This window comes from Bufo gargarizans, chromosome 4 (genome assembly GCF_014858855.1).
Source record: "Bufo gargarizans isolate SCDJY-AF-19 chromosome 4, ASM1485885v1, whole genome shotgun sequence".
In the NCBI taxonomy this organism is placed as follows: domain Eukaryota; kingdom Metazoa; phylum Chordata; class Amphibia; order Anura; family Bufonidae; genus Bufo; species Bufo gargarizans.
Window position 1 is genome coordinate 280,248,536 of NC_058083.1, and position 22,001 is coordinate 280,270,536.

Below are 22,001 nucleotides of genomic sequence, written 5' to 3' on the forward strand. Positions count from 1 at the left end.
GTGCCCTGTCAAACAGCTTATCATTGGAGGTTTTAGGTGTTGGACCCCCAACGATCAGATACTGATCACCTATCCAGAGGATAGGTGATCAGTATTAAAGTCTTGGAAAACCTTTTTGTTCACAAGTATAAGGAACTACTATTTTATATTACTAAGAACAATTGTAAAAACCTGATCCAGCCCGGTTTTTATTTTGATCCTGAAAAATAAATATGGCGACAAGCATATCATTAAAGCTCCTATTAAGGATGGAGCAATTCTGAAATGCATCTCGCAAGGAGGCACCAGTGAGAGAAACAGCCTTTGCAAGATTTACCTATAGAAATTGCTAAGGCCATGACTGCAAATAGTCAAAAGTAACAGTAGTCAGACTCCTGACGATTAGATTTTGATGATCTATCCTGAGGATAGGTCAGCAGTATAGTAGCACTGCACAATCCCTTTAAGATTGAAGCAAACCGCCTAAAAAATATTGGTAAAAACATAGACATTCCTTTTCTTGGGTTACTTTATTATTTAGAGACATAAAATAATCTCCTTGTGAAATTTCATTATACACATAACTATTTAATTCACCAAATCATACAGGATATTGAATATCACCAGAACTGGAGAGACTATATTCACATGGTCGGCACTGTCTTTTTTCACCTATCAACCAGGAAAACAAGCAGAAAACCGATAGAGGATGATGTTTACATATTAAATGTAGGGGGTTCTTATTACATACCAATCCAGATGACTGAGGAGAATGTAAAAGTAAACACAAATCCCATGCATATTTATGAAACCCAAAACATTCATTTTACAATAATTTATGAAGAGCACTCACCCTTAAAAATGCGTCTAGAGCTCCGTTCTCCATGTATTCAATTACAATCATTACTGGTTTCCCTAAAACATGAAACATTTAATGTTTGTGAGACCTTTTCCAAGCAGAACCAACATTCATTTTGATAAGAAACATCTTGCTGCACTTGAAAGTTTGCACCAGAGGAGTAGTAGCAATGGTAATGAGATGAGGCAGTTTTAAGTATCTGTGTGCAGCATGGATGTAATTTGTGCACATAAATAGTAAGAAACAATATGTCAGTATGTACTGGGGATGGAAGGAAAGACACTTTTCTTCCCATTGAATTGCCATGCTGTTTGCATGTCTAACATAAATCAACGAGAAACCTTATCTCTGTATACTAATTTCCATCAAAATAATGTGGACACAATAAATATTTACTGCAAGACTGAGATCATTTCATTCAAGCCTAGCAAAAAGTCCAAGCCACAGTAGTGAGGTCTACTTACCACGCGTCACTACCCCTTCCAAATGAACAACATTTGGATGGTCAAACTGGCCCATTATACTCGCTTCGCACAGGAAATCCCTCCTTTGTTTCTCTGTGTAGCCAACCTTCAGTGTCTTTATGGCAACTGCTACATCTCTTTTTCCTGGAAGCTTTAGGCGACCACTGCACACTTCTCCAAACTCTCCTAGAAAAATATAATAGAAGGTGACTAAATGTGATTTCTCTACTAGATGTTTTCTACTAGACTTTCCATTCGTAAATGTCTTAAAATAAAGAATAAAATGTCTTTCATGATAATATAACAGGTTACTCCAGGATGGGAGTAGGTAACTTTGGTAAAGATCTACTATGGTTATGAGAATCACTATCTATGCTTATGAGAATCATACATGTATACATGTTTTTCTTTTTATGATCCACTCCTGTTTTTGGCCTCCAAACTGCATCAGGAAAGCCGATTGTGTGGTTATACCTTAAAGGGGATGTGCAGTGCTACAACATTTATGACCTTTCCTCAGAATAGGTCATCAATATCAGACTGATGTCAACTGTTTGAAGGTGAAGCGGCGCTTGTGGGAGCACAGCTTGCGCTATTACCTGCGTATCGTCTCCTTTATAGTGGTGGCACAGTGTAATTAAGACTACTTATCCCACTCAAGTTAGTTGCAATTACAATGAGCCGCTGCTGCAAAGGAGACTGCACACAGATAATTCTAAAGAGGAACAGCGCTCGTATGAACACTGCTATCTCTTAAAACAGCTGGCTGTCAGGGGTTGAACCCCCTCACATCCCCAACTAATAATGTAGCTCTGCGCAACCCCTTCAATGGGGACAATACTGATCATATTAATTTATTACCCAATAATCTACAAATCAAATTATTTTGGAATGTGTCACAAACATTGCCATTGCAGATTCTCGGATGCATGCCTAGATCTGTTCCAGCCCATGGCTGGTCACTTATGTGTATTTAAATTGCCTTCCTCTAGGAGAACCTGAGCTTTAGGTATTCTAGTCTTACTTGTCCTAGTGAAGGTGTGCTTATTTCTTTCTGATTGCCTGTGTACCAAGCCTTTCCTGTTTACCATCTCTGATCCTACACTTCCTGTTCTGACCACTGCCTCTTTATCATATTGACCCTCAGCTGCCAGCTGCCCCAATCTCGGACTTGTTTCAGGGATATGCAAAAACTCTGCCTGCGCTGACCAGGGACTGTTTTCCAGACTATGAGTATTGCCGGATCCCTTGGTGCTTCACACCAGTGGGTCAGCTGACAACTACTCCAGTACTATTCTAGCCTGCAGCAAAGTCCAGATCCTGTATAGGGGTTAAATGGTGAATACCAAGAGACTGTCAGGATATTGCTCTCAGGATTGGCCTAAAGTCAAACCGGTTAGTTGACACAGTGGTTCCACAACCCTTGTCCATAACATAGAGAAGCCTGTGGTAAAAATGGTAGAAAAAACACTATACCCTATGGCAGTAAACACCACAAACAGGCTGTGTATTCTGACTTCAATAATTTGCTAAATACTTTAAAGCTATAATTGGCTATAACAATGTTAGCTTTAAAAAAAAAAAAAAACTGTGAAAAAAATTGTGCAAAATAATTCAAGGAGGAGCTTCTCAATATATATATATATATATATATATATATATATATACACACACACACACACACCATTACATACAGCTCTTTTATACTTTATCTGCTGTAATCTAAGATTTTATTCTAAAGTGCTTTCTATGCTTATTGAAAGTAAATAAAAATGTATTAAGCAAACTGTTGTACCTTATGGCAGCTTGCCTATAAAATTGTGCTATCAAACTCCAATAAACATGATTTATTGGCAAGCCTTTGCTGCTCATAAATTTTTACTGAGAAATAAAATAAAAATGCATTTGATTCCTGGGTATCAGTAAAATTGCGTTAGTGGAAGCAGTGTGTGTTGTCTGAGGTTCACCTCGTGGAGCCATCACAACGAAACGGTTTGTATCCAGCCCCAGGTTTGTACTGACAGACAATAAACAAAGGACATTTCTGTGCAGTCACTAAATCTCATAAGGCTTTTCGTTGTGAAAGTCTCTTATCAGAGATTTCAGAAAATGACATACACACTGTATAATTTAGAGCTCCTATCCCGCCAGAATTAACACTGCATCCTGTCAGTCGATCGGGACCTGATATTTAATATCTCTGTCCTTATGACAACCTGCTTTTGTCTTTTTTAATCTTGCGCTCAATTATACATAAAATCAGGAAATGGGATTAGCTCTTTTCACCTGTTGGATTTAAGTAAATCAACGTGTTTATGGGATAACTTACTTCGTCCTGCCTAATTACAGGTTACATGAGGGTGCTGGGAAATGAATTTTTACTTTAATCATTTATTACTTGTGTTTCCTGAGGCGACAGCCATGTTTATCAGTCAAAAACTGCCGATTAAGTGGAGATAATGTAGGGCATTAATATTAATGTGTAGAGCATTTGTAATCTTTGTACATTGCACTTCAAATCACTCAGACTACCAAGTGATTTTTCCAACTGTTATTATTTGGGACAGATACAAATGTTAGAAATGTAACTGACCATTTTCTCTGTTGCATACAGTAAATTATAACCAAGGACAACTTTTACAATCTAACATTCATATAGACACTTTTGTGAGTGTGTGAAGCCCAGACCCATACCACTTCTTCATATAATGTGTACATGGTAATATTCTGAGATACCAAACCTCAGTGGTGCCTTTTGGACTTTGTCATCAGTGAAAACATCCTAGACTAAAACTCTGAAAGTGAGTGGACAATGGCTTAGCCTTTGATCTACTGAATGAGGCTTATGTATCCTGTTCACACCAACAGCTGCAATAAAAATGACCAGGAATGACTGTTTTTGTATTTTCCATGTTATGATTTATATTGAAAAGAAATTTTCTTGGGTCGGTTTTTTTTTTTACCCTAGCTGAAATGCCAGCAAGTCTAGAAAATCTTAAAGGCTCCCCTGGAAAAAAAAGTATGCAAACTATCTCTTCTCTAGAAGGAAGAAAACTGTCTTTCTAATGCCATCTCTAAGCAGCTACTCTGTAAGTCAATGTCTATTAATACCTTTGCGCCCATCATCTCAATATACTCATCCTAATTGTTGATGCACTATGCAGCTACGATGTATATAACTATTCACCACTTTAATGACAAATCTTACTGTATATCACTCGGTGACTAAAGAAGCTGAGCTGGTACACTGTCAGTCTGATCCTCCTAAAGTAACAGGGAGTTGAGATGATCAGCTCCCTGTCACAAAGAATGACAATCATAGCACTCAAATTGAGTCTAAATACCAGCTAAAAGCAGAAGATACACACAAATAAAAATGGGGAAAATCTGCTACCATATGAAAGATCAATCTACAGTAAAAAAACAATGTACCCAAAAAATATTCACACTTACAAAGTATTGTTTTAAAAAGATGAAATCTGAAGTGGATACTCAAGCACCAAAAGCCTGAGTCATGAAAACTTTAAAGAAAGTTTTATTCTTTTTTTTTTTTTTACAGTTTTTTGGCACTGACCACAATTTTTTTTTTGGAATAGATCACTTTACAATTGCTATATACACTGGGAGTACCTCAATATTATAAGGGGTGGGGGCAATTAAAATCAAAGATAAAACCTTGAGGTAAATAACACAGGATCATGACATTGACAAAAGGAATTGTGGCTGCTTGGCTCCTTACTTTCTCCCTCTCCAAATGAATAGCAGATATCAAAACACATGCCTACAATGGGCTCTTATATAAGTAAAAAAATACAAATTGTGACTTTGCAGCCACTCAGACAACTTGGTTGTTGTCCTCATAATGATAGAAAGGTATATACAATGTGCAATGAATTGCTCTCTGCACAGCTGCTACATAACAGACCTTTCCATGACAACATCCTTTTTTTCCATCATGAATTTAGAAACCGAGCACGAATAAAAAGGTTGAATATATATGTTAAAAGCACGCTCCAGTCATAACATTCTGAAGGTACAATTCAATGGCTAAATGGAAATGCTCAATAAAAGCACCAGTCTCTTACCTGCACCAATTACACGCTCAATTTTTATACAAGATGCATCTAACTCCTTGGCAAATTGATGGACAGCTCTATTCGGATCTTCATATGTTTCAGGGTCAATGTAGGTTTTGGTGCCTGGAAATTTAACTGTAATGATGTCAGAAAGCAGAACGGTGATGCAGAAAAGCACTTATTGTTCATACAGCTAGAATGGTCACTTAGTGGACGTGAAAGTTCTCATTCATCCAGGTCATGGAATATCAGTAGTAATATTTCAGAGAAACTGGACTTTTTTTTTTTTTGAGACGTTTTGCGAGTTATCCCACTGGCTTTCTCAATTAGAGTGGCTTGTATAAGAATTATCCCACATTAATTACTGGTGACTCATGCCTCAGCCACCAAGTTAAGGTGCTGATTTTATTTCCATGACTGAAGCTATTAGGTGTGGTTAAAACTGCCTATGGCTAGGTGTTATAGCTGCATTGTAAGTGGCAGACAATAAATGTCGCACCACCTCTATTCAAGCTTGGTTTCTCCAACTTAACATAAATAGCTTCTTTCACACCTCTTTTGAACCAGTCCTCTTCTGTGTCTAGGATGCAAACCTCTCTGTCATCAAATTAGTGTCCTTTATCCTTAAGATGTAGGTACAGCCGAGTCCTGACTGCAGATGTTAGCTTTTCCGTGATGGGCTATACGCTGATGTAGCTGCTGTTTTGTTTTCCCAGGTTTCCATTCTAGGCGCTCCTAAGGGTACTTTCACACTTGCGTTGTTTGATTCCGGCAGGCAGTTCCGTTGCCTGAACTGCCTGATCAGGCAAACTGTATGCAAACGCATGTCATTTTTTCTGACTGATCAGGATCCTGCAACATCTATTGTTTGCCACTTACAATGCAGCTGTAACATATCTCCTGAGGTAGTTTAACCACACCTGATCACTTCAGTCATACAATCAACACCTTACCTCCATGACTGAATCATGAGTTACCAGTATCTAAAGCAGGGGAATTCTCGTACAAGCCATCCAAATTGAGAAAGCCATTAAGTGGACTAGCGAAATGCCTTCAAGAAAAAAGAAAAGAAAAAGGTCCCGTTGCTCTGACTTACCGTATTACTAACAATGTCACTTAATGATGTCACTTAATGGAGTGCTGCTATGAAGAAGCTGGTATGAACATCAGTTTTTACACCAAGCATATCAAACAAGAAAATGTTAGGCTAATAAAGCATAATGTCACTTGATGGGTAAACCAAGGTGCACCACCACGATTCTGCATTAATGTATGTCAAACATCTCTTACAGGAGATAATTTAGGCAACATCTGGCCTGACATTTACATTGTATTTGCCAGTGGAAAGAATGTATGGCCATGACAAAGACAGCCATGCATTATGCTCAGCTATCTTCATCAGGGCAATTAACTTTATAGGGTGTAAGTTCAAGCTCTTCTCCATTCAATTCCTCTGGCCGTGGAGGAACTGTGGTGGCCTGTTCTAGTGACTGATAAGGGTCCCAGCGGTCGGACCTCTACCCATCTACAGTAGCAGTTACTACCTATCCAAGGGATAGGTGACAATTGCTTATGACAGGAATACACCTTATCACATCAAGACCATTTACCATTTCAGCATTTATTACAAAATTACAAAAAACAGATGCCAACATGTATCTGTAAGTGGGGAAAGGGGACAACTCAATTATTTCGCAGTCAACACTGTTAGTCATCTTGGAAATGAAAGAGAAGCATCGTTATTTGAGTATTTTAATTTCTCTGAATCTGCCATCAAAATAAAAGAAGTGATCAGATTGATTATCATAGGCACTTTTATAATAGTTTTAATGCAATTGTCACTTTGCAGGCTTTTCCCCCCAAATACCCTTTTGAATAATATGATAGGGCAACAATAATAGGGATTTACAAAATATTCAAAGGATATATCACAAATATTAAAAAGATATGGTTCCCACCTAAGGGGCTCAACCTGTTGTGGCAATGGAGCTTCCCTGACCTCTATTCCATCGGATGAAATGGCTTGCGGATATGCCACTGATGTCTATGTTGAGAAGCCCACTTTAAAAGGAGGGCTGCTAGAATAAACAGTTATCTAAAATGATTCACTGTACTGAATCCCTTGTCCTGAGTTGTGTTCCTGTAAGATTTCATAACAAATACTGATAATGCAATTGAAAAGAAATAAAACCCAGTGGCTTATTTTCATTATGTTTTGTTATTCAATCTTACTGAATCAAGGCATTTCCATGGTGAGTGCAATAGGAAGGAAAAATTATATACAACAAAGATTACTGAATAAATTAATGTTTCCTAGTGAGACTTCTATTTCTGACTTCTCATTCAAATGAATCAGGATTTTCTGACAATATTGAGCAGCACTTTGAATAGGCGGTATGCAATTAATTTATCTTTTTGCCTCCATCTGCATAATGCAATTGGTTGTACAGTTATTTATTTTAATGTTATCACTGCAGACTTCTTATCGGCTAGTGTGTATGGAAAAGAAAAACATGAATGGTGAAGACAGGGCATAGAAAACAATAGGTTAACCTCCTACACAGTGATTTCAGGCAGGCAGATGGAGAATGCGCCACACTCTCGTTTTCTATGATAAGCGGCCTGGATTCCAAGTAACCTCCTGCATCTCAAATGGGCTTCTGATGGTTCTTTATTCAAGTTGTCATAAAACATTTTGACAGGAGAAAGCTACTCTGGCATACCAACATGAAATAGCGTTGGCTCGGATCTCACGGCATTGTTGGTTGGAAACCATAGGAGGAAATAAAAATGTAAATTGCTATTGCTTTCGTAAACACAGCTATTGTTTTTTAAATAGCTTGATTGAATGAAAGATTGAAGTGCACACAAAATGAAGATACAGTATGGCTTTCAGGGACCCAAGTTTAAGGCTTTTATTTCCATGAGGAACAAATCAATAAAAATAAAAAAAACATTTATACTCCTGAAAATTTGCTTTATACAAAAGAACAATAAAACACGACCAACTGTAAATAGCTGGTGACCACTGTGTGCTGTTGTTGCTGATGCAGTCAGATTAAATTAATCACAAGGCTTCCCTCTAATGTATGCTGACAAACTGGTTCAGCAAAATAAAAAAAAGGAGGTCTTTTCCTGCAAACTTTAGCTTTGAGTTGTGCTTCTGGTAAATGTAAAAGCATAACATGTTATAAAGAAATGATATTATATAAACATAATGCTGAATAATATATTACAGGCAGCACAATGCAGCACTGTAAATGTAATTTGAGAACCATAATGTTTCCTAAACTGCCTGTACACATTAGTTTTCTGTTTGCAGACTGAATACCTCTAAAGATGGCCATACACAATAGTCTAAAATATAGTCTGGCCTTAGTCTAAAGTTGATCAACACAGGCGATTTCAACCCAAATAACTGGCGAAATTTACAAATGGTCATTTTTGTAGACCGATGACACACCATTATCGTTTGAAAAGAAGTCGGCCATGTTTGATATTTTTGTCCGATAGTCGGATAAATGATCTTTCATTCAAAGAAAGATTGTTCGTGGACAAAAGATCTTTCTTTGAAAGAATGTTCTGAAATATCTTTTGTCCATCACCTGGTTTCACTGAACATATAAGGCCAGTTTGAACAACTGTAAAGGCCAATATGGCTTAACATGTACATGGCCACGTCTGTGAAATGAGTCAACCATATGACTGCTTGATCAACTGCTGTTCCACCATAAACCAATTTCTATTTAACATGTATATCCTCCTTAAGGTTGGTCATACACTTTAGCTGTTGGTTGAAACCGAGCATATATGTGTTCTGAATGGGGAAAGGGGAAAAGACGCTGACCTATATCTCTGGTGACAGCTTAGGCTAGTTTCGCACCTGCCAAAATCATTGCATCTGGCACTGCTGGATGCAGACTAAATGTCCTCTGGCCTCATTAAGTATAATGGGGTCTGGCGGGGATCCAGCCCACAATGTGGAGAATCGGCTGGGCACAAACGGCTGCATGCTGTGGTTTGTGTCCGGCTGATTCCCGGAATTGTCTGCCGAAACAGAGGTGTGAAACTAGACTTATAGATGTGTCCTTTCTTGCCTTTCATCTTGGGTGAACATCAACATATCTTTAGTATGAGCAGTGTGGCGAGAGATGACTAACCATAACTTTGCAATATTGTGTCACAATATGTCTATCCTACGTTGTCTTAGTCCAGCTGCCCAGTGGTGTGGTGTAGTGTGGTGTGAATTGCAGCCTGTCAAAAGGTTTTCCTAGCATGTAACGGGTTTAATTTCTTTCTTGAGAAATTAGTGTCCTTAAAGAGGACCTTTCACTAGAATAAAACTTCTAAACTAACTATACAGACATGTAGAGCGGCGCCCAGGGACCCCCTGCATTTACTGTTATACCTGGGCGCCGCTCCGTTCTCCCGGTATAGGCTCCGGTATCTTCATAGTTAGGCTCCACCCAGGGGAACCTTTCAGTGTCTCATTCTCCCAGGCTGTAGCGCTGGCCAATCGCAGCGCTTTTTTTTCTCTCAGGCTATGAGCTGAGCGCTGCGATTGGCCAGCGCTATAGCCTGGGAGAATGAGACGCCGGCAGGTTCCCCTGGGTGGAGCCTAACTATGAACATACCAGAGGCTATACCGGGAGAACAGAGCGGCGCCCAGGTATAACAGTAAGTGCAGGGCGATCCCTGGGCGCCGCTCTCCATGTCTGTATAGTTAGTTTAGAAGTTTTATTCTAGTGAAAGGTCCTCTTTAAATGGGTTGTCCAAATTATTTCAAAATTTGCCCCATTTAATGCAGTACACAAGCAAGACCAACGTACAAATTAAAATGTTTGTCATTAGGGCTTCACAGAGGGGATGTCTCTTTAAGAGCTATAATATATTAACCATTAACAAAGCCTCCCTCACTCTGGCTTACTTAGCTAGATTACATGGTAGGCCATGTGTGGCCAGTAGAAGCTTCAACTACTGATATCAGCTGATCATCAAGGGTTTCTAAAGCCCGACTGAAGGTAATCAGCTGAAAAAGGGATCGCCCTGATGGGACAACTCCTTTAGGTCTCATGCACGCACACGGCCGTTGTTTTAGTCCGCATCCGAGCTGCAGTTTTGGCAGCTCGGATGCGGACCCATTCACTTCAATGGGGCCGCGAAAGATGCGGACAGCACTCAGTGTGCTGTCCTCAACTGTTGCTACGTTCCGTGGTCCACAAAAAAAATATAAACTGTCCTATTCTTGTCCGCGTTTTGCGGACAAGAATAGGCAATTATCTTAATGGCTGTCCATGCCGTTCCGCAAACTGAGGAACGCACACGGACGCCATCCGTGTTTTGCGGATCCATGGTTTGCGGACCGCAAAACACACAACGGTCGTGCTGTAACATGTGCACGCTCTGTCCAGGTTTTGATATGCAGTATCTAAAGCTAAAATCAGGTGTTAATCGTAAAAGGAGAGAAGGAAATAAGGACAAATACTACTTCTCCTATTTATTTATTTTTATCTACTCTTAGTTTTGGCTTCAGAAACTGCATAAAAAACCCTGTACACTACTGGCAGGTGTAATGAGATTTTCCAGACTCCACATATTGATGACCTATATTCAGGACAGTATGGAGGACTCCACTTTACATATGCATGATGTAAAGAAAGTGCAATTTTATTGTTGCAAATTATATTCCAGGATTAGTGATAGACAATATTCATAATATATCCCTTTCTGCATTATGAGATAAAGCATATCCAGACTGAATCCATATTTTGGTTAATTAATAATCTTTGTTGAGTGAAGTCTGGTGAACTGAGATACGTAATTCACTGCAGCAATGTGTAAGGCATGTCATTCCTTCCACAGCACAAGAAATACAACTGCACTTTGCATTGCACAAAGTGTGCCATGGATTCCTCTATCCTGTGACACGGATTGCCGAATCCTTCCACGAGCACCTCTCTACTTCATAAAGAGTGTGGTTCCATTCTTACTGTATATCTAATATATATTTAGGATAGGTCATCAATATCAGATTAGTGGGGGTCCAACACCGAGCTGTTCCTTAACTATCATCTTGAATGAAGCCAGGAGCACAGTTCCTTTTTAAGAGAGGGGGGCTGTGGTGGGTTACTGCAGCTCAGCTCCCATTCAATTATATTGAAAATATTCTAATGTCTATGGCCAGCTTTCGCAAAAATAAGTCAACTGAATTACAACAATGCACCAATGCAATTTTAGTTTCATATTGATGCATACAAGTTGTTCAGTAACCAAATCACAGTTTTTTTTTATTTAGTATAAAAAAACAAGGGAGATTATTAAAGTGATATTCCCACCATTACAAATGAGCATGGCGATGGTAGCCTACTGTATCAGCAGATTCTAATTTCTGTCATAAATAGAACATGAATTGTGTTCTTCATCTAATTTCCATGTCCTCATTTTGTCTTAGAAGATTGATTCTCACATCTATTGTCTGGGCTCTTATTTATAATTGCTTCAACTTGCTGGGATTTTTCTCAATTGCGAGTCAAACAGCAAAACACGTTGGAACTGAAATAATGAACCAGGCCAAAGTCAAGCAATTCTGCTGTGTGTCAACAGTTACCATTTGCATAGTCGGCAACTCTACAATGTACACATTGCAGGTTGTGATGAGTCTATTTTTCTGACATTTAGTGCATTTATAAAATCCTGCCGTAACTAGAATGGAACCAAAGAATCCTGTATAGCATTTAACAAGGTTTGCATAAACAGCTTCACTTTGCCCTAAAGGTTGAATGATTGACAAGAGGATGTGAAAAAATAGCAAAAGGGAAAAGAACAACTTGCCCATTGACCTTCCAATTTAGAAAATCTCATGAGAGGTCCCCAGAAAAGTGTGAAAATAACAATCATGGCGGTGAACAACGTCACTGCTAATATACTTGGCTACATCAGGCTCACCTGCATTTCAGCGGGTTACTTTGAAAAGTCTTATTTACACAAATATAACATTATTACTATTACTACTACATGTTAGTAAAGAAGGGTTTTCCAAAATATAGAAAGGAAACACTTACAATGAAAGTATAGCTCTTCGTCCCCCTCTTGGTCAGCTTTGCTATAGCCACAATGCCTGTGAAATATACAGTTAAAAAATACAAAAATAACTTATATTTTAAGCTACAGCATACATACATACATACATTTTTCTGCATTGCTCTAGTGGCCATTTGTTTTTTCAAAAGTGGCAACCGGATGTGCTATATTTGTGCTGCGATTTTTTACTTTTCAAACTTTTTCAAAAAATCTTAGTGGATCTGCTCATTAATGTTTCAGAACTTTTATTAAGGCCTCATGCACACGACCGTTGTGTGCATCCGCGGCCGTTGTTCCGTTTTTTTCCACGGACCCATTGATTTTCAAAGGGTCCGTGGAAAAATTGCAAAATGCACCATTTGGCATCCGTGTCCGTGATCCGTGTTTCCAGTCCGTGGAAAAAAAAATAATTTTCACGGACCCATTCAAGTCAATGGGTCCGTGAAAAATCACGGATGCACACAAGATTGTCATCCGCGTCCATGATCCGTGTCCGTTTTTTCCTATCATTTCAAAGGCAAACTTGACTTCTTTTTTTCATTTTTCATGTCCGTGGATACTCCAAAAATCAAGGAAGACCCACGGAAGAAAAAACGGACACGGATCACAGAAAAACGGAAACCGTTTTTGCAGACCGCAAAAAGAAAAATGTCCGTGTGCATGAAGCCTAAGAAAATGTGAATGTTTGAGAATCTAATTCAAATCTGACACCTGGTATACCTGCACTATCTAGCAGCACCTTTGCAAAAGTGTTTTAATTGTTTGCTATGGCTCACAGCCGTTTTATCATTATGTTGAATTAAAAGTAAAGTTTTAATACACTCTTTATACCTGGGTCAGGATAGGTCTAGGCCCTTCTTGGCATTAACATATATGTGTATACAAATACCTTTACACAGGTTAGCCCCCCCCCCCCCCCTTTTTTTGTAAACAACATTTGCAAAAATGGCAACAACAGTGAACCACTGGTGAACGATTTCTCATTTTTCAAGACTTTGGACAAAGTTTTTTTTTTTTTATATAATTTAACTAGAATATTTACTATGTGGGGGTTGTTTTCTACATATACCTTACATTGAAAATTATGGTTTTAACATATGCTTCTTAATTAAAATTATAATGTCTGCTTATGCATATTATGTTTTCTGCCTCTAACCCTTTAAAATACAACATTTATCTGCTTTCTCTTCATGCTGGAAGCTGGCTGCCCTAAAAAAGTGAATGAAAAATGGAGGAACAGAATACTCAAAGACAGGAATATTCCTCACATTCATTCACTTTTAAACAAATTTCCTTACATCTGGCTAGTGGGAGCTGAAGAATAGAACTGAGCATGTGTGGCCACCTCAGTGGGTGGATGTGCACACTACTATGGAGATTAAACACTTGGGAGCCAATATAACAAAGCAAATGAAATCTCTCGCAACTGGAGTATTTTTTGTAACATAGTAAATGACAAAAAAGTGTTTAGTATTTCATGTGAAAAAACATTTAATATTGGGACAGCCCCACCAAAATCACTGAAAACCATTGTGAAGTGTTTTCATGAATCTGCAATCTCGTTCATCAGCTTCTTAAAGTTGTTTTAGTAATTTATTCCCCACCCTTCTTATTTTATTTCCTAAAGTATATACAATTGTTACCTTCTTCCAATGATGAAACCAAAGACCATGAAGACCAAAATAATAGTGCCAGCCACAGCAACCACTGCAATTATAATGACAGGATTCTGCTCACTGGAAACAGCAGTCGCTGTTAAAAAAGAGAGAATATAATCAAAACCCAAAGTAATATAAAATACATAAATACATAATCAGTACAATACAGTACAAATACAAAAATTCTGAGTACAGCATTGCAGAATTGTGATCAAGTCTTTAGAAATTGCACAGAATCAACATGGATACGATGCAACTGTATATAATAAGAGTCCAGTTATACAGCTAATCATTAGCAATCTGCAACAGAAGATATTTTGGGAGCATGTTTTTTGCATAGATAAAATTGAAATCTTTACCAGTAGCTTCCTCCAAGGTAGTGACATCAAGCCTGGGACTGTACATTCCATAACCAGCAGCAGTGAAAGCTCGAATTTGAAACACATAAACTGTTCCAGGTCGAAGGTTATTGACTGAAACAGATGTTAATTTTGTTTTCAGCGTGGAGTAAGTGCGTTCTTTTTGATCCTTAAAAAAAATAAAATATAGTATATCATTGATCTGCTTGAAAGACAGCTAAAAAGCCCTTTTAAACTAATGCAATTCAAAACAGTAACTAGATCGGGCAAGTCCTCCACGGCCAGCATCAATGCATTTCTTGATAAGGCTTGAGATCCAACAGGTGGCATGCCAGTTCAGTGAGGAGGTAGCGGTTTTCACACCCTTGATGTTATGTGGTCAAGGACACTTGACTATGTTTTTTAAGTCTTTGATTTATATTAATTTTGTATTGGAGGGCGTCATTTCCTTGTCAAATCTTTATTCTGGAATTGATAGTTATGAGAGGTTTTGAGGGTAAAGGTGGCATGATAGTGAAAAAATGAAGACGCTTGAGTAAAAATGACTCAAGGAGGAAACGGGGTTGTGATATTGCAGTAATTGTGATGAATTTCATTGTGATGGACACAGCAGGTGCCAAAGAAACCAGAGGGTTCTACAAGAACATGTAATGAGTAGCTCTATCTTAACAGATTTCACTGGATGGCAGGCAGCATGCTGGGAGTGAAGCCAGGCCTTGGAACAAATTATATGGTTTATGAAGTAGGAAAAGAAGAATTCTGAGAAGTTTGTGTTCAAGAGCAGATTTCTTAAGAATAAATATGATGGGATCAGGCTTAACTGGAGATAGGGATATTCCATTAATCAGAGTGGTTGAAGAGACTAGATAGGATGAGATTTAATTTAAAAGTAAAAAGAACAGATAAGAAGAAATAGATGGAACAAGACAGGTAAAGTTAGAAAAAGGAGATTACTACAGAGATACGTCTAATAACGAGAGCATGGGATAGCACTATAGTAATAGCTTTTATCCATGAGATTAAGCCACTGCTAATTAGAAACTAAGGAGAAGACAGGACAATGTAGTGCTGGAAAATACAGTATTGCTTTGCCCTTCTACACTCATAATTTGGACACAGATACAGAGAGCAGAAGAGCTGATGATAATGGACACCTTTCTGAATGACCAAACACAGCAACTGAAGCTTCTACTGTCTATTAGGGTATCGCTACCCATCTGGCATGAAATCAAAACTGTGCTTTGACCCCCTGCTTTGATAAAAGCTCTGTATGACAAGAATTGCTTACTATTCCCTGAAATAGTTGGAATATAACTGAATTTTATACTTTATATTTAAGTGCGCAAAACGATTTTGGGGTACATGGCATTACCTTTGTAGCATATAGCTATAAAATTACAGACACTACTAACGCTGGGTTACAAAACACTTTTTTTTATAAACATATCACACACATCAAAATGTATACAGTTTTTACATAGCATCAGTGTGAACTCAATAGACGTGTGTCCTTTTCCAGCTTTCCAAAATATATTACTATGTATATTGTGGCCATAACTGCAGCATTTTCTATTTAGATAATAAATTAATAGCTTGCAATACTTGGATTAAAATTGTATGTGTTATCAGAATAAGATGCATTACATTACAGTATGAATGCTTGGCAGATGTTTATCCTGATAGTTCTGGTTCAGAAAAAGAATGGCAGAACTACAGAAGAGAAGGTGTAAGGGTACGACCACATGGCACAGTTGTAAAGCAGTCATGATGCCGACCACATGTATATTCATGCTTTAAGGGGGCATTTTTTACCACAATCATTTATACATTGCTGTTTGTACCGTTTTGAATTTTCATCTGATTAATCTTAAATAGTGACATATGCAGTAAAATATCAAGTGGCTGGACATGTTTTACATGCGGTCGTGCAGTCCTCAAAACTTGGAAAATGCCAGTCCTGTCTCAGAAACCCATTTCACCATTGACTTCTATTGGGAAACAATATGCTGCTGTCTCTAACTACATCACGACTGCGCCATGGTCGTCGTAAGATGGAGGCAGCTGAATAACAATGCAACTATATATGCAACTCAGGGTTTGAAGAATGCTGGATGTAGTAACAGCCAATAATAGTTCTCATCCAACATCATTTACCTACATAGTTATAGTTCACAATAGCTGAGAAATGGATGAACAAAATATTTAAAGGGAATCTGTCAGCTCCAAAACACACCCTAAACTAGAGCAAGCAGGATATAGTGTAAGTGACGCCCGGTCCGGTTATGTAATTTTTATCCTCATACTCACTTGCATTCTGATGCTGTGCTCCAACAAACCAGCAGTAAAATGTACAGAGAGGACTCCACTTTGAGTCCTCTCCATTACGTACATGAGCTCAGGAGTCTTCTCAATGCATTTTAGGGCTCATTCAGACGGACGTATGCTATCCGCAAAAATGCGGATACATTTTTTTGCGGATTAGATGCTGACCTATTCACTTCTATGGGGCCCTTTTCTATTCCAAGGTTCCGCAAAATAAATGAAACATGTCCTATACTTGTCCGTGAAAATCAGGATATGGCCCTATTGAAGTCTATGGGTCAGCAAAAATACTGAATGCTATCCGTTTTTTTGCGGATCAGTTTTTTTGCGGATCCGCAAAAAAACGGATAGCATTCAGTAATTTTGCGGACAGCATACGGCCGTCTGAATGAGCCCTTACTGCTGGTTTGTCAGAAGACAGCATCAGAACGCAACGGAGTATGAAGATACAAATGGCAAACTGAGTCAGCGTAACTTCACTATACACCACTTACTCTAGTTTGGAGGGTGTTTTAGAGCTGACAGACTCCCACTTTGGGGGGAGATTTATCAAGACTGGCGCTTTCTGCGTTATGATGCCTTTTCATAAATTAGGCCCATCCTCCTGCAGTCCGTGCACCTAATAAGAAATCTCATAGAGGCCAAATATTTATGGCTTCATTTACGCCAGAAATCTGCTGTAAATGAAGATACATTTGTTACAGCGGATGGCCATGCCCCTTTCCGAAAAGTGGAGAGGGTGGCGAAAAAGGGGAGATGCAACAATATAAAAAAAAATATAATTGCAGTTAAAAAGTCACACCTGCAACTTTTTAACACCAATTTTCAGGCGCAAAGGGAATGATCAAGCTCCCCCTTTGTGTTTCAGTTCTTAGCATTTTCTTCTCTACTACTCAGAGGAGATGCTGAGCATGCACAATTACAGTAATGATTTTATCACTGCCCCTTCAGAAACAGCCAGCTCATTACACCAGGATTTCTCAGCACACTTAAGGAGCAGAGGCACGACTGAGCACGTGTCCACCTCAGCACATTTACTAAAGTGGACACAGAACAGCTGTTCAATATAAACAGCAGGTGGTACTATACTAACATGAGGGTATAAGCATGCATATAATAAGTATAAATCTAAAAAAGGTTTACAATTATGGGCTGGATTTAATTATAAACAACATCCTTTGTGGGATAACCACTTTAAAGGGGTTGCGCCACAAAACATGTTCTACATTTTTTCAAACCAGGACCTGGATGTGATTACTTTTGCAGTTACAAATGCCACTGACCAACTCAATAAAATGTATCTGTATAGCACCACCTGCTGTTTGTTCTTTTCCTTTATTCTTGTTAACTTTACTGCAGTGGTCGCACATGCTCATTTTTACTATTCAACTGCCACCAGCTGTATGTTCTGTTAGAAGCTGTGGCTGTTATAGGGAAAGAGCTACAGCAAAAAGGAGAGCTTCCAGACTGAAGGGAATAACAGAGCACCTGGAGCAATGAATGGGGAGACCTCTGGATCCATGCGAGGTACAGGGCTGGTTCAAGCTTTGTTAGAAAGAGATAGTCGTGTACTACATCATGTCAGGTTTTACTTTTCCACATGAATCATGGCACAACTCCTTTAAGAGGTGTGTGCTTTTTAATAAGTGTGGCTCAAGGGACTAACAATCTTTCTAGTGTATGAACCCCCAATTTTTTTACATGTTCATTACAGAATTATTGAGCTTTATTTCTATCAGTCTAGAATATCTCTTTTATAAAAATGGGTAAATAAAGGGTTAATGCTCTCTACGCTATGAAATGGATGGATTAAAAGCTTAGAACTTCACTTGAGACACAACTGAATATCGGTTACACTAACTCAGAGCCATAAGCAAAAAACAGAAAGAAAGCAGCAACGTACTGCATGACATGCAGTAGACATTTTGTAAAACTGATTTTGTTTCCTATGATTTGATTGCAAATTATGGCCATTTGTAATTTGCCATGTTAACAGCGCTTACTTTCTCGTAATACTTGATCTCATATTCTGTGATGACTCCGTTGGGATGTTCGGGTTCCTGCCAGGATAGATCCACACTGCGCTGCAACACTCTGTCCTTCATTACCCCACTTACTTGAGATGGCGCTGGAAAAAGCAAGATGAGAAAAATAAGCACATTTGCCGTCATCCATCACGTCAAACCCCCCATTTGATCAGTCTCTCACAGTGTGACTTTAATTATTTCATTACACTAAAATAAAGCACCTATTTCATAAAGTCCAATAACATTCCGATACTAATGAATATTCAAACAAGGCCTTATTATCCTCATAAACCATAATCGAAATGTAAATTAAAGTGCAAACAGCAGAAGACAGCATTGTTGGAGTTAGTGCAAGCAGGAATTGATGGGATTATACTGACAATTAAGCAAATGAATTCTAATTAAGCCAAAAATCGCAGGCTTTCAGATTAATCTCCAGTGATACATTGACAGACCAAATATTTATTATACATGAAAATAGCACAACAAAACAACAGAAACAAACACTTTATGGCCATTTGGACTATTATATTTATCGAAGGGTGCCAATTATCTGCTAACAACTTCATTTAATCACCAGATCTATCTTTTGACCTAATAGCGAAACTGAAGATAAAACAATACAGGATGATATATAGCATGGCTGCCAGCGATAAAAATATCCACTTACTGTCGCTGTACATTTTAGGGCACTTTAATACATTCATCCATTATCATGCACTTGTACTGAGCTACCAACAACATACAACTATCATGTTCTTATTACGCTAGAATGGAGATAAAACTGGCGTCAGGAAAGGAATCAATCAATGAGAGATGACAGTTTGAGAGCCTATGTCGTTTACCATGAGCTTTATACGAGACGTATACAGATCATTCGTTCAATCATAGAAGCATTATAGAAGTAGACTTTGGCGGGTCTGTCTCTATACTCATTGGAAACGCAATCTTCCAAGGGTTCCACCACACGCACAAGGCTACATAGTTAGTGATGCACTAAGGGACATGTATTAATACTGATATACTGTCCAAGCAGTGTGCCAGTCTCTTGTCCATTCCAGAGCAGCCTCTGCTGTATTTAACAACTTACTGGCATAACGTAGATGGAGACAGGCCAATCAACTGCTACAGGTCCCAGCGGGGAAGCTGGGCTCAGCGCTGAGCTGCTTTGGCTGCTTCCTGACACAGTTAAGTGAATTCCCTGCAGCCACCCCCGGTGGGATCATTCTAAATGAGTTCTATGGCAGCTGTAGGAATTCATATATGCAGCACTCCCCCTTGTGGTGGCTGCAGGCAACCAGCACTTCAATATCTCTCATTACTGGTTTAACACCTTTTTCAAAAAAAATAGCAGCTTTTCTATTACATAATTTTAGTTTTTTTATTTAAAAAATAAAAATAAAATGTTCAGCCATATAGGGGAATAGGGAAAAAAATTATTTTCCAGGTGCTTTTCATAACATTTGGTGCAGTTTTTGGGTTCATGGCCTTTTTTTTTTTTCAAAATGCAGTATGCCAAAAACACCACAAAAACTATGTGTGAAAGAAGCCCTAGGGAAGTGCCAGAAAACAATCACGAGGTTCAACTACACACCATTATCAGCAAACATTATTATTATTATTTTTTTTTGGGGGGGGGGGGGGGATATCTAAATGTATGATTTAACTCTATGAGTTCTGTGTACGCTCCTACTGGTACTTGTTCATCTCCCTATATCTTGAACAAAAAGCGCCTTGTGCTGCTTTCCTTGCTGCAGAGATCAGGGATTGGTTTAGCTAAAGACGCTGCCTCTCTCATTTACATGCAGCAATCTCCTCCACTGTAGCGGGATGATCACTACCACAATCGCTCATGCTCATACAGATTTGTTGTTTCTGGGCAGTATATTCCTTCTTCCCAGCATAAATGATCAATTTACGCAATGAACGTTTACTGGGTGATTGGAGGCACCTGCAGATTATAATGAACGAGCGTTCTGACGAACGTACGCTCCCGATAATAGTCCCATGTAAATGCACCTTTATGCGGAAACGGAGCTGCTGCAACCAGGGTTCTCAAATCAGGACATTAGTAAATTCAATTAATTTATATCTAAAAAAAAAACATCCAAACAACATCTTATATTGCTGGACAATACCTTTAAGTTTGTTTGAAATCACCGTGACCGTAGACATACTGGGGGGGATTTATCAAGAGGGTAATATTTGAAGTCAGTTTTCCTTGAGTCTGTGTTGGTTTACTTTATACCACATTTATCAAATATGTTGTATCATAAATTTGTCTCATCCGTAAAACTAAAACTTTTGTCTAGAAAAGTTACTCCAGTTTTCCTACTCGACCCTCCTACTGAAGGGAGACTGCAATTTTTTGGAGACTTTTTGATAAAGTCTCAATGATAAATCTGGAGTGAAACTCAATAACATAACTAAATCATGCCCACTTTGCCACCTAAATTACTAGAGTGAGTGGTGTAAAAATACAAAGAGCTGCTAATTTTCAGGTGATCAAGGTCGCAAATAGCCTCATTTTGCGACTTTTTGAAGCCAGAATTCTGGAGAGAAGGCATGATAAATCCGGGCCATTATTTCAGCCCTACATGCAGTAGGTATAAGGGCTATTCACTAAACAGCCATAAAAAGAAGGATGTTATTTTTTTGGCCCTTTCATATACAAGTATGGCAAAAAATTAAAAAATAAAATAAAAAATAAAAGGTGATTTTTGATTTTTTTCCAGAGAAGGTGGCCACCCTAGTGTACTTTTTAACTAATCAGTTAAAGACTATTGTTATTGATTCTTCATCATCCTGTGCTACATGGATTGTCTAGGTATCTGCCTATGTAGGACATCACGCTTCCAGCAGGTTTATGCAGTATTCATGAAATCATTCATCAGCACGAGCCAAGCCTATTTTCAAATATTTTGGGCACGTCCTCTTCTATTAAAACGTGTGTACAGGGAATGGAAATCATCTTGAAATTATTAATGGCAGGCAAAATTGCTTGCAATTTGCACCCCTTGGATTTTATCTCATCTTGTTTCTTCAGTGACCTTATTTTACAGTGATTCTACTATTGCTCATCTCTGGTAATCGAGTGAAAAAAAATCAATGCATTTACCCAGGGACACCACTTGACTCCAGGTCATAAGAAACAGACAAGGCATGCATGTTTAATTT

The 22,001-nt window shown here is 38.5% G+C and overlaps 1 protein-coding gene across 2 annotated transcripts in view; it reads right to left on the bottom strand.

Annotated features, from left to right (window-relative positions):
• EPHA7 (EPH receptor A7) overlaps positions 1-22,001 on the bottom strand; it is a 162,928-nt gene that overhangs the window by 27,126 nt on the left and 113,801 nt on the right. Inside the window, exons 6-12 of one of the 2 annotated variants that reach the window (XM_044288966.1) lie at positions 18,801-18,925; positions 14,476-14,644; positions 14,102-14,210; positions 12,440-12,495; positions 5,388-5,501; positions 1,303-1,488; positions 833-894 (exon numbers count right to left, since the gene is read on the bottom strand). In XM_044288966.1, coding sequence (XP_044144901.1) covers positions 833-894; positions 1,303-1,488; positions 5,388-5,501; positions 12,440-12,495; positions 14,102-14,210; positions 14,476-14,644; positions 18,801-18,925 — 821 coding nt within the window. Of the gene's footprint in view, positions 1-832; positions 895-1,302; positions 1,489-5,387; positions 5,514-12,439; positions 12,496-14,101; positions 14,211-14,475; positions 14,645-18,800; positions 18,926-22,001 lie in introns of both variants that reach the window. The other variant, XM_044288965.1, reaches the window with a different exon arrangement.